The sequence below is a fragment of the Anguilla rostrata genome, chromosome 16 (assembly GCF_018555375.3).
Source record: "Anguilla rostrata isolate EN2019 chromosome 16, ASM1855537v3, whole genome shotgun sequence".
NCBI classification, from domain to species: domain Eukaryota; kingdom Metazoa; phylum Chordata; class Actinopteri; order Anguilliformes; family Anguillidae; genus Anguilla; species Anguilla rostrata.
In genome coordinates, this window is record NC_057948.1 from 37,224,454 (window position 1) to 37,244,453 (window position 20,000).

Here is a 20,000-nt window from a genome sequence, read left to right on the forward strand (position 1 = left end):
ATCGCTGCTGTCTGTCAGGATTTTGCAGCAAGAGCTCCTTTCAGTCACTGTTGAATTAGTGATAGAGAAAGATGTGGACGTCTCTTGTACTGAAACTCAGACATTCTGCCAAGGGTGGCTCATCCTGTTAAGGCTCTGTGCCAGTGTGTGGATGGGCCCCATGGTCTGGTATCTGTTGAGGCTCTGTGCCAGTGTGTGGATGGGCCCCATGGTCTGGTATCTGTTGAGGCTCTGTGCCAGTGTGTGGATGGGCCCCATGGTCTGGTATCTGTTGAGGCTCTGTGCCAGTGTGTGAATGGGCCCCATGGTCTGGTATCTGTTAAGGCTGTGTGCCAGTGTGTGGATGGGCCCCATGGTCTGGTATCTGTTGAGGCACTGTGCCAGTGTGTGGATGGGCCCCATGGTCTGGTATCTGTTGAGGCTCTGTGCCAGTGTGTGGATGGGCCCCATGGTCTGGTATCTGTTGAGGCTCTGTGCCAGTGTGTGGATGGGCCCCATGGTCTGGTATCTGTTGAGGCTCTGTGCCAGTGTGTGGATGGGCCCCATGGTCTGGTATCTGTTGAGGCTCTGTGCCAGTGTGTGGATGGGCCCCATGGTCTGGTATCTGTTGAGGCTCTGTGCCAGTGTGTGGATGGGCCCCATGGTCTGGTATCTGTTGAGGCTCTGTGCCAGTGTGTGGATGGGCCCCATGGTCTGGTATCTGTTGAGGCTCTGTGCCAGTGTGTGGATGGGCCCCATGGTCTGGTATCTGTTGAGGCTCTGTGCCAGTGTGTGGACGGGCCCCATGGTCTGGTATCTGTTGAGGCTCTGTGCCAGTGTGTGGATGGGCCCCATGGTCTGGTATCTGTTAAGGCTCTGTTCCAGTGTGTGGATGGGCCCCATGGTCTGGTATCTGTTGAGGCTCTGTGCCAGTGTGTGGATGGGCCCCATGGTCTGGTATCTGTTGAGGCTCTGTGCCAGTGTGTGGATGGGCCCCATGGTCTGGTATCTGTTAAGGCTCTGTTCCAGTGTGTGGACGGGCCCCATGGTCTGGTATCTGTTGAGGCTCTGTGCCAGTGTGTGAATGGGCCCAATGGTCTAGTTTTTAAAAATACAACATTTTAAATCAAGCATTGTTACATAAAATGAAAGCTTTAGTGGAATGTTCATTGAGCCTTTGTGTATGTTTGGTGGATCCACAAATTTAACTACATTATTCAACACACAGACACACACACATTCACACACACACACCGCAGGACTCCCTAGGCTGTGGAGGAAAGCAGGCTGTTTTTTGTCTGTCCTGTTTTCTCTTCCTCAGGTTGTTTTGATTCTGCTTTCATGTCTGTGGGCTCTCAGAGCCGAGACGGGTGGTCTGGGGCAGAACCCCGGATTCTGACACAAGGCCTGCGAGCCGGAATCTTCCGTCAGCTGTTAAAGCATCTGGGGGGGGGGGGGGGGGCTGGGCTGGGGTGATGGTTGGGTTGGGGGGGGGGCCCTCATACCCAGACTGAAAAGGAGAGCGGCGCTTAATTGGAATCAGCCATCTGAGGCTCGGATGCTAAACGGCTGGCTGATCAATGCGCTGGCCTAATTGACACCGCAGAACAGCCATGAAATATTGATCTCGTCTGAGCCGCTTTTTACAAAGTTTAAAATCTCCGCTCCTCACAATTAGTCGTTCCAGAGCTACAGGGCCGCTGTGGCATTAAAGGGGGGTGGAAATGGCTCACGCTCACAGCCGCTCTCCGAGCCGCTCACATGAAACGAGGCTATTAGGAGATGTGAGAGGCTGTTATTAATATTGCAGCGCGACGTCCGTACCTCAGACCCCCCACCCCCCCCGTTAACGCTGCTCCACTAAGAGAATCCGTTTACCAGACAGCGCAGTTCATACGTGGGGGACATATTTCTGTGATATTGTACGACAGGTACTGTATGCATACAGATAGATATATTCCTTGAGTTGAATCCCTCTTGGTTGAACACCAAATGAGCTGATCAGAGGATTATATGAAGCCGATCTCCAGCAGGATTAGGGGCTCAGAAGCTGTGCTGGCAGGGCAGTGCAGTGTAGCACAGCAGCCAGGCCCTGACTCTGAGATCCTTCCATTGATTGGTTAGATCGCCCAGTCCCCTCCCAGTCTGTCTCGGTACCTGCAAGCTTTCTTCTTGACTCCATTACCTATCGATTTCCTTCCCTGGGAAGCGCTTAGCGAGGTCAGAGAACCCGCTGAGACAGGCAGCTCCACGTTCAGCTCTGCGTTCAGCTCTGTGTTCAGCTCTGCGTTCAGCTCCACATTCAGCTCTGCGTTCAGCTCTGCGTTCAGCTCCGCGTTCAGCTCCGCGTTCAGCTCTGCGTTCAGCTCTGCGTTCAGCTCTGCGTTCAGCTCCCCATTCAGCTCTGCGTTCAGCTCTGCGTTCAGCTCCCCATTCAGCTCTGCGTTCAGCTCTGCGTTCAGCTCCGCGTTCAGCTCCCCGTTCAGCTCTGCGTTCAGCTCCACATTCAGCTCTGCGTTCAGCTCTGCGTTCAGCTCCACATTCAGCTCTGGTTCAGCTCGTGTCAGCTCCGCGTTCAGCTCGTTCAGCTCCTGCGTTCAGCTCCGCGTTCAGCACCACGTTCAGCTCTGCGTTCAGCTCCACGTTCAGCTCCACATTCAGCTCTGCGTTCAGCTCTGCGTTCAGCTCCACATTCAGCTCCTGCGTTCAGCTCCGCGTTCAGCACCACGTTCAGCTCTGCGTTCAGCTCTGCGTTCAGCTCCACATTCAGCTCCTGCGTTCAGCTCCGCGTTCAGCTCCACGTTCAGCTCTGCGTTCAGCTCCACGTTCAGCTCCACATTCAGCTCTGCGTTCAGCTCCACGTTCAGCTCCTCCTTGGCATGCCTGCCCTGGCTCTGCACACAATTACAGTGTGGGGCACTGTGGGGCTGTGTGGGGTATTGTGGGGGAAGTGTGGGGTACTGTGGGGGAAGTGTGGGGCACTGTGGGGGAAGTGTGGGGTAGTGTGGGGCAGGATCAAAAAGTCTTGAGTTTAAAGTTAAAGAAACAGCTCCAGCAGCGTAGGACTGCTGTGAAAGAGTTAATGAGAAATGAGTTAAAGTTTCCCTCAGCTTTGGTCCAAAGCTTTTCCTACAGAACTCGTCTTGAAAAGGAAATATCAAAGTGTTTAATTATGGCTAAAAATAATGTGCCTGGCCAGTGTTCAGTCGAACACTGTTTTACAACAGAAAACACATTGCAATAAGCTGTGCTCCTTTGGAAGAAGTTTGAGCATTTGATCGGTGGAAAAACTAACAGCCTTATGTCTTAGATTTGTTTGTGTATATTTATGTATTTTGTGTTGCAGTTGGTTCTGATGAAAGTGGAGTGTGCTTAATCAGGTGTGACTGCGCCGTGTCTGCCTGCAGTCTGCGGTCCTGCTGGCGCTTCTCCTGTCCTCTGCAAGTGTGGAAAATGCCCACAGACTGCGGCTGCTTTTGGATGCTATTCAGGAAGGGCTAAAGGCCAAGCCATGTTTTGTCAACAACTTTAATTTCAGCCATGGAAGAAATAAAAAGGAAGGAACTTGGCAAGGAATTAAGAGTGGAACAAAGATAAAGAAAGAGATACGGGGAGAGGTGTGTGTGAGTGTGTGTGAGTGAGTGAGTGAGTATGTGTGTGTGTTTGTTTGTGTGTGTGCTTGTTTTTGCATGTGTGTGTGTGTTTGTCCACGTGTGTGTGTTTGCATGTGTGTTTGTTTGTTTGTGTGTGTGTGTGCGTGTGCGTGTGCGCGTGCGCGTGCGTGTGCGTGTGTGTGTGTGTGTGTGAATGAGTATGTGTGTGTGTGCTTGTTTGTGTGTGTGTGTGTGTGTGTGTAAGGGGCTTTAAGGTGAAAGCAGTATGCTTTTGGAGGAGAGGCTGAAGCATGCTGAATTGATTTAGCACAGAGAGAATGAACAGAGGGATACATTCACACAGAAATAAACAAGTGAAATCTGACACAGGGGCTCTGTTGATTATGTAACCCTCTCACTAACGTCCTCATCTCCATAACACAAGGTCTTTAATTATGTTCCATTCGTTTTGGTTTCCAAAAAGCACGGTGGATTTTCAGACCTGTGCATTGTACTCATCTCATAATCCACCTTGATATGGGACCAGCGGTCAGACGGTCAGGTTAGCCCCTGAGGTCAGTTTCAGTGTGAGAAAGGGGCGGAGCTCTGCAGGTTTCCATGGCGGGATGATTGATTGACAGCTTCTTCACTGCAGCCGGGGATACTGTGCTTCTGCTGGCCCTCGACCTGTGCAGGCCTACTTGAAATTCATAACAAGTCCTCAATATGAATTCTCATTTGTAATTTGTTTAAGAGGGGTGCACAGGTTTTGTGGAGAACAGACCTTAGCATGTTATTATTGTGTTGTAGTAAGAAAAATAAAATCCTCTTTATTTTGCGTGGAGAAATGCATTTCCATTGGCACAGGGCTGTTCTATCAGCGCTTCTAGTCGATTGTAGCTTCAAGCTATATCTGTTCTGTTTTTTTTTGTGTGTGTCCAACGTGGTTTTTAAATGAGATCCTCGGTGTAGAATGTTCTGTAAGTGTTCAGGAATAAACAAAGGCCTCCAAGACCTCCTCTCGTCCCGCAGTGCATTTGGGGATTACATCTCCACAGCGCAAGGTCTTCAAAGCCCTGGAAGGAGAATTATTTTCTCCTCTGCGCAGAACACTTGAAAGGGCTCGTAAAACAGCTTGCAACAGCTCTGCGTTTTTTAGTGGGGGTGTCCGGGGGAGGGGGGGGGTACAGTTTAACAGGAGGGAGAATGTTCGCTAGTGATGCCAAGCTCTGATTGAGCCAACTCCTCCACGTCTGTCGCCTCGGGGAAAAATGCTGCAGTCTGATCGCTGAAGTGGACTCCGTGCCAGAGGAGCTCCTGGGCGAGGGAGAGCCTCCTGGGCGAGAGAGAGCCTCCTGCAGGAGAGCGCCTGGCGAGAGAGAGCCTCCTGGGCGAGAGAGCCTTAAACCCCCCAGTGAGAGAGAGCCCTGGGCGAGAGAGAGCCTCCTGGGCGAGGGAGAGCCGCCTGGGCGAGAGAGAGCCTCCTGGGCGAGAGAGAGCCTCCTGGGCGAGGGAGAGCCGCCTGGGCGAGAGAGAGCCTCCTGGGCGAGGGAGAGCCTCCTGGGCGAGAGAGAGCTTTACCCCTAGCGAGAGAGAGCCTCCTGGGCGAGGGAGAGCCTCCTGGGCGAGAGAGAGCCTTTACCCCCCCAGCGAGAGAGAGCCTCCTGGGCGAGGGAGAGCTGCCTGGGCGAGAGAGAGCCTCCTGGGCGAGGGAGAGCCTCCTGGGCGAGGGAGAGCCTCCTGGGCGAGGGAGAGCCGCCTGGGCGAGAGAGAGCCTCCTGGGCGAGAGACCTTACCCCCCAGCGAGAGAGAGCCTTTACCACACCCCCAGAGAGAGAGACCTTACCCCCCCCCAGCGAGAAGAGAGCCTTTACCCCCCCAGAGAGAGAGAGCCTTTACCCCCAGCGTTTCCATGGTGCACAGCATTTCTGGTCTTGATTTATTGTGGTGAATGTTATTTGTGAGCCCCAAACCTCCTGGTGTCTGTGCATGCACTGTACTGTGACTGTGTCGTTGCCTTGGAGATGGTTTTAGCCGGCTAGCTAAATTAGCCATTGACTGGCGCGTAGTATAGCTGACAGACTGACCTCCCTGTTTTTATGATTGCAGCAAAGGCACAAAGAACTATTCAGGGTGGAGGTACATGCACAGATTCACCTTCCAAACTCCAAAATGGCTGGCCACGGAATGTGAGCTAATTTTAGACTGGGTATTTTGCGAGTCTGCACGTGTAGGGGTGCAGTGTAACGGTTAGAGACCTGGGCTTGGAACCCATGGCCTGCCGGTGCAGTTCCCAGGTAGCCACTGTGGCTGGATTAAGGGCCGATTCTGAAACAGGTGTGGTGCGTCTCGGCACGATGCTTACCTGACAGGACATTATGTGCAGGTGGGGTCATAACAGATTACATATGAACCAATGCTGGGGGGACTGGCCCACACCATAAACTGCGTTATAAATATGGAAGCTTTCTGTTGTTTCCGTCCCATAACTCTGTGGGTGGGTCCACCGGAGCAGCTATGCCTTTGTAAAGACTGCCTGCCTGCTACACAAATGCCTTCTGATTGGTCTGTTTCCTGCAGCTGCAGACAAGGAGATGACAGCTTTCACTGCTCGTTGTATCTGGCAGATAATTATGAATTCGGTTTCCCTATTGATTGGTTGTCATATTTCATTCCATGATATGAATGAATGATATGAATTTGGTTTTGTATGTTTTTGTTTTTTTGTACAGCTGTTATTGTCTGGGATTTATTCCCACTGTATATTTCTGATCTCTTCTGTGAGATGGGTCCCTGGGTCCCTGTGCTATGCCAGGTGCAGCACTGCACTGAAACTTAGCAGGGTGTGGTCAAAGTATTACTGTTTGGCTCACAAAAATCATTATTAATATTGAACCCTCAAAATAATTACATACTGTATAGATCAGGACCAGTGCATTAATATTAACTTCTACATTTACATTTAGTTTACATTTAGGCATTTAGCTTACAGGCAAATGGACGTTCCGCCCCACACACACACGCACACTCACACTCACTCACACACACACAGATACACACACTGACCATCTAATACACACACACGCACACACACACACACACACTCTAACACACACACACACACACACACACACACAGACACACACACACACACACATCATACGCACACACACACAACACACACATACAACACTCACACACACATGCACATCACATAACACACCACACACACACACATCTACCACACCACACCACCCACACACACACACCACCCACACCACACCATACCACACACACACACACACACCGCTCAGATCAGGCAGATGGCAGTCTTAAGCACAGCTCTCTCTCTCTCTCTCTCTCTCTCTCTCTCTCTCTCTCTCTCTCCGTGCAGCCAAGGTGAAGTCGAAGTGCGCTCCCACGTTCTTCGCCTGCGCCAACGGGATCCACTGCATCATCGGCCGCTTCCGCTGCAACGGGTTCGACGACTGCCCGGACCGGAGCGACGAACACAACTGCAGTGAGTGTCCCGGAAGTGGGCGGGTCATCTGACAGGAAGGGGCAGAACCATGAGTAGCAGGGTCATGCTAATGAGCTTTGCAGGGGTTCTGTTTCCTGTGTGACTTGGAGGGTAAAGGCTGGTGCTTGTAGGTTAGGCACTGCAGGCTTAAGACTGGGCGCTGTAGCCTGGATTTGGCAGGGCTGAGCTGGGACCATGCCCCGGCCACTCTGGCTTTCGGGGGGGTCTGATCCTGCAGTCACAGACTGCCCCCAGGAGGGCTAGGTCTCTTTGGGGCAAGCTCTGGTCTCTTTTAGGGGGGGAGCTCCCCCTGGCCCCGAATAATTCAATCCTGGGTTATGCTGTTAGCCAGCTGCGGTTGGGAATCTGCATGATCAGGACACAGGCGGCTTTGTCCCAGTGGGAATGGGGTTGGGTTTAAGCTGGCGAACCTTCCTTGGGTCGCTGCATTAGCTCTTACCAGCAGTGCTCACAGGTTGCCATGTTGGTGAGCCCCAGTGCTTCCTGTATGCAGGAGTGGGGGTGGGGGGGGGGGAGGAGCTTGTGCACGGCTGATGATTTCAAATTCTGGAGAATAAGTTTTAATAAGAACTCCAGTGGCCCAAACTGAACTGATATCCATGAGGGCTTTCTTGAAGTTTTTTAACGAAGTGCGTTTCTCTTAATAAGGCCAGGGCTGAAAATGAGCTGCTGCTTGTCTGAAGGTAAGCTTGGCCCTGTTCTGTGCTTTTGGGGGGGGGGGGGGGGTTGAGCAGGGTCTGAAGGAAAGCTTGGCCCTGTTCTGTGCTGTGTGTGTGTGTGGGGGGGGGGGGGTGAGCAGTGACTGGAGGGCTAAGACACTGCTCAGCACTCCCCCCGGCACAGATCAGGGCCAAGCTCTCTTAAAAGGGCGCTGTGCTTCCATTTTAATAACTTTCCTAAAATGGAGCGCTCTGCGTCTGGCCTGCAGGGCCTCCTGCTCCAAAATCTAATTTAGCCGTTTTAATGCAGATCTGCGCTGAGCTCTGAGGGTCTCTACTACCAGGAGAATTCCTGCTTGTTGTTTTTCTGTACAAGCTGTGACAAAGGAAACAAGCAAACATGCGAGTGTATTATCCAGTCCACCGTGGGGTTTTAATTTATTCATTCTGTGAAATTAATTACAGATCTGCCTCGTGCATTGCGTTCACACCCAAGAGCAGCTTGTGTTTCATATTTCATAACTCCACTGCGGCGTTTATGGGTAGAATCTGCACTGTGCGCTGCTTTATGAATTGGGAATCATTAGGGATGAGTTATTGCAAAGCGAAATAAAAAGTTTGTAGAAGAACTTGAGAGTCTGGACAAACTTTCTTTTATTCAAACTTTATTTCATGGCTGTATGGCCACGATTCATAAAACATGACGGCAGCGAGGGTTTGGATCAGCTCTACTTCAGCTCTGCCGGTTCAGAGATTCTCAGGGCGCTGGGCTTCGGTGCTGAGACTGTTGAGTGATTGCACTTCTACCCGCCGTTGGTCCCCCCCCCCCCCCCCCCCCAAAAGATAAGAAGTGAAGTGTTTACAGCTGTGTCTCAATCTCTCGTACCTGTGTGCGCCTGTGTGTCCCGCCCCCCCTCCCCTGTGTGTCCCGCCCCCCCTACCCTGTGTGTCCCGCCCCCCCTCCCCAGCAGCCAATCCACTGGTTTGCTCCGCGGCGAGGTTCCACTGCAGAAACGGGCGCTGCGTGGACCGCAGCTTCCTGTGCAACGGCCAGGACAACTGCCATGACAACAGCGACGAGGAGAACTGCCAGACCACCTCAGGTACAGCCAGCAAATACCGCACCTGCACACACAAGCACACACATCTGCACACACACGCACATACACCTGCACACAGACACACACACCTGCACACACACGCACACACAAGCACACACACCTGCACACACACACACACACACCTGCACACACATGCACACACACACACACACCTGCACACACATGCACACGCACATGCACACACCTGCACACACATGCACACGCACATGCACACACATGCACACACCTGCACACACATGCACACGCACATGCACACACCTGCACACACATGCACACGCACATGCACACACATGCATGCACATGCCCCAGCACAGGCATGCACAAGCACACACACATGTCCAAACACATGCACATGCATGCACATGTACAAAAACACACAATCTTAGACAGGTACACATTCATTCCACAGGTGCATACATATTGAAATACACATGGAACCACACACCTTTACAGTCTAGTCTCCAGTCTCTGGGTACAAATGGTGCTATACACATGCTGTGTCTGTTTTTAGAAAGCATGTTGAGATTTCCCATTATATAAATAAAGCTGTTATCATTTATTAGTCTGTGCATTCCTAAGGTAATCTTATACTGCAAACAAAACCCACACTATTCCCTACAATTCAGTTTCACTGCAGACCACAAGTGTGTTTTGTGCTTATTTATAACACAATGAAGGGCTTCATTCACCACACATCCCCTCTCTATCAGACATCGGCCCCGTGTGTGAGAGACATGCTGGGTCAAAGCTAACGGGGGTCAGGCAGGTAACCCTAATTACAGCGATTAAAAGGGCCCAGACAGGAAGATCACAGAGACCTGCTGGAACTGGGAGTGGCATTGTGCATCTACTCTAGACCAATCACTCACTATCATTTAGTGCAACAGCGGACACACACTCACACACATCAACACACACTCACACACTAACACACACACACAGACACACACAAGCACAGAAACACACGCACACACACACGCACATCAACACACACACACACAGGCACATCAACACACTCACACACCACTAACACAAACACACACATACATACACACACACACACACATACAAACACACACATGCTCACACACTAACACACACACACACAGACACACACAAGCACAGAAACACGCACACACACACTCACACACCACTAACACAAACACACACATACATACACACACACACACACACACACACACACTCACCACAACACACACACACACAGCACACAACACAACACCACACACACACTCACACACCACAACACAAACACACACATAACACACACACACACACACACACACACACAATCACATGCACACACACACGCACATCAACACACACTCACACACCACTAACACACACACACACACCACTAACAAAAACACACACACACACACACACACTCACATGCACACACACACACGCACACACACACACACACTCACCACACACACACACACACACTCACATGCACACACACACACACAACACACACACACACACACACCACACACATCAAAACGCACACACACACCACACACACACACACATCACACCACACACACACACTCACATGCACACTCACTCACATGCACACACACACACACACACACTCACATGCACACACACACACAAACACACACACACACACACACACTCTCACACACACACACACATGCACACACACACACACTCACATGCACACACACACACACACACACACTCACATGCACACACATGCACACACACACACACACTCACATGCACACACACACACACACACACACACACACACACACACACACACACACACACTCACATGCACACACACACACACACACCACACACACACACACACACACACACACACACACACACACACACACACACACACACACACACACACACACACACACACACACACACTCACACAAACACGCACACAGGGTGCCCTAGCTTGGCTTTTCTTTAATAAGCAAGGAGCTGTAGGTGCCAGATAAGGACGGTGAGCCCGTCTGAGCTGCCTCCCCTCTTCCTCTCCTCTTTCTTCCCTCTTTCCATCTCCCCTCTGTTCTCCTGCGTCTCACTGTCCCATCAGTTGGGTCCTGAAAGGCCGCCACCTTTTGGGACAACGTGGGCAGCGCTCTTCCTGGCTATGAGATCATTTCACGGCTGCAGTGGTGTTCTGGTGCTGCACCCTTTCAGTTACGGATCCGTTTGGGATATTCTCAGCTCTTTGTAACCATAAATTGCGCGGGAGATGGGGTGTTCGTGAGTTTCGTATTTTTTGGAGGGCAGTGAAGGGCTGAGTTTAAAAAATCTCCCATGTCCTCTCTCGGTTATTTGCTCAGAGAAGTGAAAAAAAGAAATAAGCCTTAAAATGCACGTCTCTGAATGCCCTAATGGGATCAGCTGCAGAACCAAAAACAATCCGGAAACAGAGCAGAGCCAAGCCCTGAGGCGCAGGGATGTGGTCAGGACACAGAAATAACACCCCGGCCCCGCGTGGGACCGCCCGGCGCGGGACGGGGGGGTTCTGTCCCGTCTGCAGATGGAGCACAGGTCAGTGGAGGACTCTCTCTCTCTTTGGCTTCTGAATCACTCAGAAGAACAGCAGCCCCAGTGAACAGCGTACAGACCGCTACGAGTGTGGGCACTGGCAGGAGCAGCCTGCAAGCATGTGTGTGTGTGTGTGTGTGTGTGTGGGTGTGGTGTGTGCGTGCGTGCGTGTGCGTATGTGTGTGAGTGTGTGTATGTGGTTGTGTGAGTGTGTGTGTGTGTGTGTGTGTGTGTGCGTGCGCGCGCGCGTGCGTGTGCGTGTGGTTGTGCGAGTGTGTGTGTGTGTAATGTGGTTGTGTGTGTGTGTGTGTGTGGGTGTGTGCGCGCGCGCGTGTGTGCGTGTAGTTGTGTGAGTGTGTGTTTGTGTGTGTATGTGGTTGTGTGTGTGTGTATGTGGTTGTGTGTGTGAGTGTGTGTGCATGTGTGCGTGCGTGTGGTTGTGTGAGTGTGTGTTTGTGTGTGTGTGTGTGGTTGTGTGTGTGAGAGTGTGTGTGAGTGAGTGGTGTGTGTGTGTGTGTGTGTGTGTGTGTGTGTGTGGTTGTGTGAGTGTGTGGTTGTGTGTGTGTGTGTGTGTAAGTGTGTGTGTGAGTGTGTGGTTGAGAGAGTGGGGCCAGTTGTATCGGGGCCCGATGGCCCTGTTGGGGGGGGGAAGGTCCCCTCTGAGTCTCTGTTTGGAAAGCCCTCCTGTTCCTGAAGCCTGGCCAAGCCTTTCAGCTCACCCAATTAACAAGCTCCTCGCAACAGCGCACCCCCATGCTGTCACCATGGCGATGGGGGCCAACTGACAACCTGCTCGCCTAACAACCAGAGGAGGAATTTCTCTTCAAGACAAAGAGTCTCAGTCCCTTCATCTCCACCCCCCCTCCATCTCCCTCTCTCACACACACCACTCCCTCACACCACACTCCATCTCCCCTCCACACACCACCCCTCCATCTCCCCCTCCAACACACCACCCTCCATCTCCCCCCCATCTCCCCCTCCAACACTACCACACCCTCCACTCTCCCCCCTCCACCACCCACCACACCCTCCATCCATCCCCCTCCCAACCACCACCCCTCCATCTCCCCTCCACCACCACCACCCCTCCATCTCCCCCCTCCATCCCCACCACCTCCATCACCCCACCCCTTCCCCTCAATCCCCCCTCATCCTCCCCACCCTCCATCACCCCCACCCCTTCTCCCTCCACCCCCCTCTCAATCTCCCAGAAAAACAGAGAGCTGTGAGATGAGGAGGTGAGATCACTGCTCCAGTACACGTGTTCTCACCCCCCGCCCCCCTCTCCTAACATCGTTTTTAGGCTGCCACGCTTGTCAGGGGTGTCAGAGTGAAGCACCCTGGGTAACCCAGGTGTCCTGATTTACTGCACACTGCCGAACCGCCACCGCTTGGTTGCCGTGCCGATTTCCGTGTGTACGTCAGGGGGCAGCGTGTGCCAGCGAGAGAGGGCGGCCATCTTAAACAGAGTGTGTTCCTGGGGAGTCCTTCACGCCCCAGCGGTAAGAGGGGGACTGCTGGCGCACTCTTAATCAAAGAGGAGAGGCACCGATCGATAGGGTGCCGTGGATGGCGCCCTTCCCAAATTTGGAGTACCCAATCATTTCTGCAGTCCAGTGCCCATTTATTTTTATGTTTATGTTGTTTTTGAAATATCCTCCACAGTTAGCCAGTCACCTCTCAGAGCTGCACTGACCGGTACGGGTGGGCTTCTGGCGCCTGATTGGTGGTAGCCGCTCTTGCTCTGTGATGTAACAATGACCGTGGTGATTGGAAGCCCCGTCTCTGATGCTGTGGCCAATCGGGAGCCTTCCTGAATGAGGCCGCCGGCCCCGGAGGGTTGTGGAGCCGTCGCCGTTACCTTCCTGTCCGTGAGACGCGCTGACGCACTGAGGACCAACGCCCCCCCCATTCCGCCCTCCCCCAGGGGGACGTTTACGGGGCTGCCTGCAGTTCAGCAGGGTGTGCTTTGTGTTACTGTGGTGCCACAGAGCAGCAGGGAGATGGAGGGAAGGGAGAGATTGCATTTCAGATAGAGGGATGGAAATGAGGGAGTAGGGAGGACTCAGAATACAGAATGAGTGCGGGTTTGGGGGGGGGGTTTACTCTACAGAACGAGGGGGGGGCAGAGAGGAAATTTCATTGAGAGAAAAACACCTTGCCTGTGCAGAGAGGGTGTAGAGAAAGAGATGGAGGCATAGGGAGAAAGAGATGGAGGGATGGGGTGAAAGGGAGAAAGAGATGGAGGGATGGATGAAAGAGTAAAAACAGTACATATGTATTAAATGTAATAATAATGTTTCATTTTTGTTTTGTGTGCAAATCTTTGGCAGATACATCACAATGGTAATAGAATTTGAATTTGCCCTGCATTGAGAGAAAGAAACTGAAAGAGTGAGAGATGGGGAGAGAGAGAGAGAGAGAGAAAGGGAAGACAGTGGGATTAGTTTATGTGTGGAATAAGGGGGGTAGTTTTAGGATTAGTGCCCTGGGCAGACCTTGTTTGTTTGTGTTAGTCAGCAGTGTTAGTGCCTCTCAGCTGTTTGTGTTTCTTTTCTGACTGCAGGCCTGCCGGCTGCGTGGCTGTTTTGGGGTGTGAGGGCACACACACATGCCCGCTGCGTGGCTGTTTCAGTGTGAGGGCACACACACATGCCCGCTGCATGGCTGTTTCAGTGTGTGAGGGCACACACATGCCCGCTGCGTGGCTGTTTCAGTGTGTGAGGGCACACACACATGCCCGCTGCGTGGCTGTTTGGGGTGTGAGGGCACACACACATGCCCGCTGCGTGGCTGTTTCAGTGTGTGAGGGCACACACACATGCCCGCTGCGTGGCTGTTTCAGTGTGTGAGGGCACACACACATGCCCGCTGCGTGGCTGTTTCATGTGTGAGGGCACACACACATGCCCGCTGCGTGGCTGTTTTGGGGTGTGAGGGCACACACACATGCCCGCTGCGTGGCTGTTTGGGGTGTGAGGGCACACACACATGCCCGTGCGTGGCTGTTTGGTGTGTGAGGGCACACACACATGCCCGCTGCGTGCTGTTTCAGTGTGTGAGGGCACACACACATGCCCGCTGCATGGCTGTTTCAGTGTGTGAGGGCACACACACATGCCCGCTGCGTGGCTGTTTCGTGTGTGAGGGCACACACACATGCCCGCTGGCGTGGCTGTTTCGGTGTGTGAGGACACACACACATGCCCGTGCGTGGCTGTTTGGGTGTTTGTTGGGCACTACACACATCCATCAGTTGAGGGCTGTTTTCATGTGTGAGGGCACACACATGCCCGCTGCGTGGCTGTCTGGTGTGAGGCACACACATGCCCGCTGCGTGGCTGTTTCAGTGTGTGAGGGCACACACACATGCCCGCTGCGTGGCTGTTTCGGTGTGTGAGGGCACACACACATGCCCGCTGCGTGGCTGTTTCAGTGTGTGAGGGCACACACACATGCCCGCTGCGTGGCTGTTTCAGTGTGTGAGGGCACACACACATGCCCGCTGCGTGGCTGTTTTGGGGTGTGAGGGCACACACACATGCCCGCTGCGTGGCTGTTTGGGGTGTGAGGGCACACACACATGCCCGTTGCGTGGCTGTTTCGGTGTGTGAGGGCACACACACATGCCCGCTGCGTGGCTGTTTCAGTGTGTGAGGGCACACACACATGCCCGCTGCATGGCTGTTTCAGTGTGTGAGGGCACACACACATGCCCGCTGCGTGGCTGTTTTGGGGTGTGAGGGCACACACACATGCCCGCTGCGTGGCTGTTTTGGGGTGTGAGGGCACACACGCATGCCCGTGGCTGTTTTGGGGTGTGAGGGCACACACACATGCCCGCTGCGTGCTGTTTTGGGGTGTGAGGGCACACACGCATGCCCGTGGCTGTTTTGGGGTGTGAGGGCACACACACATGCCCGCTGCGTGGCTGTTTGGGGTGTGAGGGCACACACACATGCCCGCTGCGTGGCTGTTTGGGGTGTGAGGGCACACACACATGCCCGCTGCGTGGCTGTTTTGGGGTGTGAGGGCACACACACATGCCCGTGGCGCGGCTGTTTTGGGGTGTGAGGGCACACACACATGCCCGTGGCGTGGCTGTTTTGACGCTTGTTTGTTGGAATGCGATGGTGTTGGACGCAATCTGTACGCAATCAGAGTTTGATGAGGTCTCTTGGTTAGCATTATTGGGTTGCACTAGTGCTGTAGCGCTAGGTCTGAATCCTGTCTCAATGATCTGGCAGTGCTGTTAGCCGGGTGTGGCACTATGGCTCATGTTAATTAGCTGAATGCGTTGCTGTTTCTCACACACCATGAGCCACTCCTGATAAGAGCCAAAGATCCACTTGTATCAGAGTGTTGGAGGCCAAAAGGAACTTCCCAAGATCCAAAGCACCCCCTTATCTGTAAAACATAGTGGGGCTGTTATGGTTTAGGCGGATATGGCTGCCACGGGTCCTGGCTCACTCTTCTTCAGTGATAACGTGACTGCTGATAGCAGCAGCAGAATGAACCCTGAAGTGTTCGGAAGCATCTGCTCAAGTTTAAGCAAATGCCTCCAAATCTATTGGTTGTCACTTCATCCCACAAGAGAATGATCCCAAACATACCGCTAAAGCAACAAAGGAGTTTTTCGAAGCCAAAAACGGGAAAATTCTTGACAGGCCAAGTCATTCACCCAATCAGAATCCAGTAGAACATTCATTTCATATGATGAAGAGAAAACTAGACAACTAGCCCCCAATACTGTACAAGCAGGAGCTGAAGATGACTGCAGTACAGGCCTGGCAGAGCAGCACCAGAGAGGATAATCAGCACCTGGGGATGTCTGTGGGTCACAGACTTCAAGCAGTCTTTGCATGCAAAGGATATGCAACAAAGTACTAGATATGACTACTTTAATTAACGTAACATTAAATTCATTTGCCCAAACATTGTGGTGCCCTCAAATTGGGGGCTATCTAAAAAAACGTGCTGTAATTTCCACATGTTGAAACTGAAGTGTCTAAAAATACCCTGAGATAAAAGCAGATCACTTTATCTTCATCTGAATTGTTTGATTACAAATCTAAAATAGTGGAGTAAAAAGCCAAATCAAAATATGTATATGCCTTTGTCCCAAACATTATGGAGGGTGCTGTGTGTATGTGAAGTGACTCACAGGGGGAGTATGGAGGCTAATTAGCTCCAGCGGCTAACGCTCCAGGGCTGCTGTTTACCGCTGGCGTTTGAGAGAGAGGCCGACTTCGCACCCGGCGCTCAGAACCTGCCGGATTAGCGGATTATGGAGCCTTTGTGCCACGGGCCGGGGGGGCCGGGGGGCGGGGGGCGGGGGCTGGGGGGGCGGGGGGGCCGGGGGGGCCGGGGGGAGCCGGGGGAACTGTCCGGAAGAGATGGGATCTCTGGATCCCTGACTGTCAGCCGGGAATAAAGCCTCTTTCTGTGCGCTCAGGCGGGTCCTGGAGCCTGAGGAACGGGGGAAGGGATTAGAGAGGGGCAGAGACAGAGGCCCTCATACCTTCATTAGGCCTTCCTCCTTTCTTCCCTTCCTCTCTTCCTCCCTTTCTCTCTTTCTCCCTGTCAGTCGCCACCAGCAGTGTGATTAGTGTCTAACTCTGACAGACCGTCTCCTCCGTCTCAGAGTGTAATGATCCCGGCAGAGTCTGCGTGTGAATGAAGTGGCTTTCTCCCAGAAACGACTTTTAAAAACTTTCTTTCTCTATTTTTCTGTTTTTTCTTCTTTTGCTTGATGTATGAGAGTAGAAGTGGGGAGCTCCAGTCCCCAAAGGCTGTGGAAATGGCTCTGCAGGGCAGCCGTGGAGTTTAATTATCGATGATTGATTTGCTCAGTGGGAAATGGTGCAGCAAAGGTGGCAGTGTGTTCTTACTGACCCTGTATACAGACCCTGTGTACTGACCCTGTGTACTGACCCTGTATACAGACCCTGTATATAGACCGTGTATACTGACCCTGCGCTGCATGCTCTCTCATTACATTACAGGCATTTAGCAGACGACAACTTTTTACATAGCATTTTACATTGTATCCATTTATACAGCTGGATATATACTGAAGCAATTTCGGTTAAGTACCTTGCTCAAGGGTACAATGGCAGTGTCCTTACCCGGGAATCGAACCTGCGACCTTTCGGTTACAAGTCCAGTTCCTTACCCTCTGTGCTACACTCCGTCCACTCTCTCGCTCCCCAGCGTCCTGCGCTCTCTGATAGCTGGTAGCAGCAGAGGACGTTCAGCAATGAAGGTTATAACGCCCCCCCAGCAATGAAGCTTATAACCCCCCCCAGCAATTAAGCTTATGAATAGATAGATATATTCAGGGTCTGGACTGAAAATCCATATTTTATGATTAATATGGAAAGATCACATCCTTGCTTTTGTCCAGCGGCTGAATTGTCTGTACTGGACGGTGCGTGACTGTGGAGGTGCTGGGGGTGGGTTGTGGGTCGTGGTGGGCGGGGGGCGGGGTGCTTGGGGGGCGTGTTTGATCTCTGGAGAGGGCAGGGTAACAATCCTAATCTCCGCTGGTTTATCGCACCCTTCTGCAGCTGGGGCACTGGTGTCCCTAAGCTCTGCGCCCTCTCCTCCGCGCCCCCCCCCCCCCCCCTCCCCCAGCACCTCCACACACGCCCCTGTGAGGGACCCACAATGCTTTGATTCAGCCCGGCTTTTCTGCTGCTGGGGGGTGTGGGTGTGAGGGGGGGAGTGGGGGCTAAGTGGTTGCTACGGAGACCAGGCCTGTGAGGGGTCTCTCATCAAAGCCAGTTTGACCTTTGACTCCTGTGCTCTTTTTCTTTAGCCCCTCCCTCGGCAGGCTGGCCGGGGGTTTATAATCCCTACCCCCCCCCCCCCGGCCCGACCCCGGCCCGACCCCAAACACCCTCAGGCAGGTGCCCCCCTGTGGAATGCAGACGTATTCATGTTTAAAAACGCGGTTTGCTGAATGAATAACTCCGCCTCACACCTTAGGAGACGCCGTTCCTTTCTTCCGAGCCCCAAACATGTTTAGCCTCTCCCTCCCTCTCCCTCTCTCTCTCCCTCCCTCTCCCTCTCTCTCTCCCTCCTCTCTCTCTCTCTCTCCCTCCCTCTCCTCTCTCTCTCCCTCTCCCTCCTCTCTCTCCTCTCTCTCTCTCCTCTCCTCCCCCCCCCCCCCCCCCGCCGGATGTGTCCTCCTCTCCTTGTGACCGTCTCCTCTTGCCCCTCCTCCTCTCTCCGCTCTCCTCTTCTGCTCTATGCATCTCCCCACGTCCCTCCCCGCCTCCTCCCCCCGCCCCAGTCCCCCGTGCCTCGGTTGCCCCGTCCCCTCGCGCCCAGTCACTATGCCCTCGCCCGCCCCTCCCCCGCCCGTCCCCTCGCCCATCCCCACCCCTCCCACCACCCCGTCCACACGCCCACCCACACACCCGCCAGCGTCCCACACCGCCCCACGCACCCAACCCCCACGCCCACACACACCCACACGCCCCACCCGCCCTCCGCCCCCCCCACCCCACCGTCCCAGCCCCGCCCCACGTCGCCCACCGCCACACCACTCCACACACACACACACAGACACACGCACACACACCCCACACACACACACACACAGACACATCTACACACACACACACACTCACTCATCTGAAAGTGAAGCCGTCATGCTGAGAGAGGTTTCCTTTACGTGTTGCCAGTGTTGTGCAGTCCTTAGCTCTATAACTAGCGTGGATTTTTTGCTTTTTTAAAAAAAGCTTCTTTAAATTTTCCCCAGAGTCAGAGGCCTGAGATGAGTTTTATGAGTTTGCTTTAACCTTGCGAAAGCCTCCCACTCAGGTGTGTGTGTGTTTGTGTGTAGGTGTGTGTGTGTGTACGTGTGTGTGTCTGTGTGCTATATTTTGCTGGCAAAGTATTTTTATTTGCTGTTCGGATAATCACTTTTGTTTCCAAAGAGCACCACTCTGACTCTCCCAGTTTACAGTTTATACCTTATTAATGATGTTTACTGCTCTCAGTGTTCCTAAAGCATCTATTTACTTATGTGTGTGTGTGAGTGTGTGTGTCTGTGTATATGCTTGCATGTGTGTGTGTGTGTGAGTGTGTGTGGCTGTGTATACGCTTGCGTGTGTGCGTGTGTGTGCTTGTGTCTGTGTGTCTGTGTATATGCTTGCGTGTGTGTGTGTGTGAGAGCGTGCGTGCGTGCGTGCGTGTGTGTGTGCATATGAATTGCATGTGTGTGTGTATGTGTGCGTGTGCGCATGGTTTGTTTTGTGTGTGTCTGTGTGTGTATGTACGTGTGTTTGTTTGTGTGTAGATGTGTGTGTGTGTGTGTGTGTGTGTGCTTGGTTTGTTTTGTGTGTGTGTACATGTGTGTACGTGTGTGTGTGTGTGTGTGTGTGTATGTGTGTGTGTGTGTGTACGTGTGTGTGTCTGTGCGTGTATTTGTGTGTGTGTCTGTTTGTGTGTTTGTGTGTGTGTGTTTGTGGTTTGTTCTGTGTTTGTGTTTTTCTTTGTGGGACTTTCACTGGAGGGAGGGATCAGAGGG

The 20,000-nt window shown here is 52.8% G+C and overlaps 1 protein-coding gene across 3 annotated transcripts in view; it reads left to right on the forward strand.

The window, feature by feature from the left end:
- ldlrad3 (low density lipoprotein receptor class A domain containing 3) overlaps positions 1-20,000 on the forward strand; it is a 77,003-nt gene that overhangs the window by 44,924 nt on the left and 12,079 nt on the right. For 2 of the 3 annotated variants that reach the window (XM_064312650.1, XM_064312648.1), the window contains exons 3-4: positions 6,967-7,092; positions 8,741-8,875. In XM_064312650.1, the coding sequence (XP_064168720.1) occupies positions 6,967-7,092; positions 8,741-8,875 (261 nt within the window). The remainder of the gene's footprint in view (positions 1-6,966; positions 7,093-8,740; positions 8,876-20,000) is intronic. The other variant, XM_064312649.1, reaches the window with a different exon arrangement.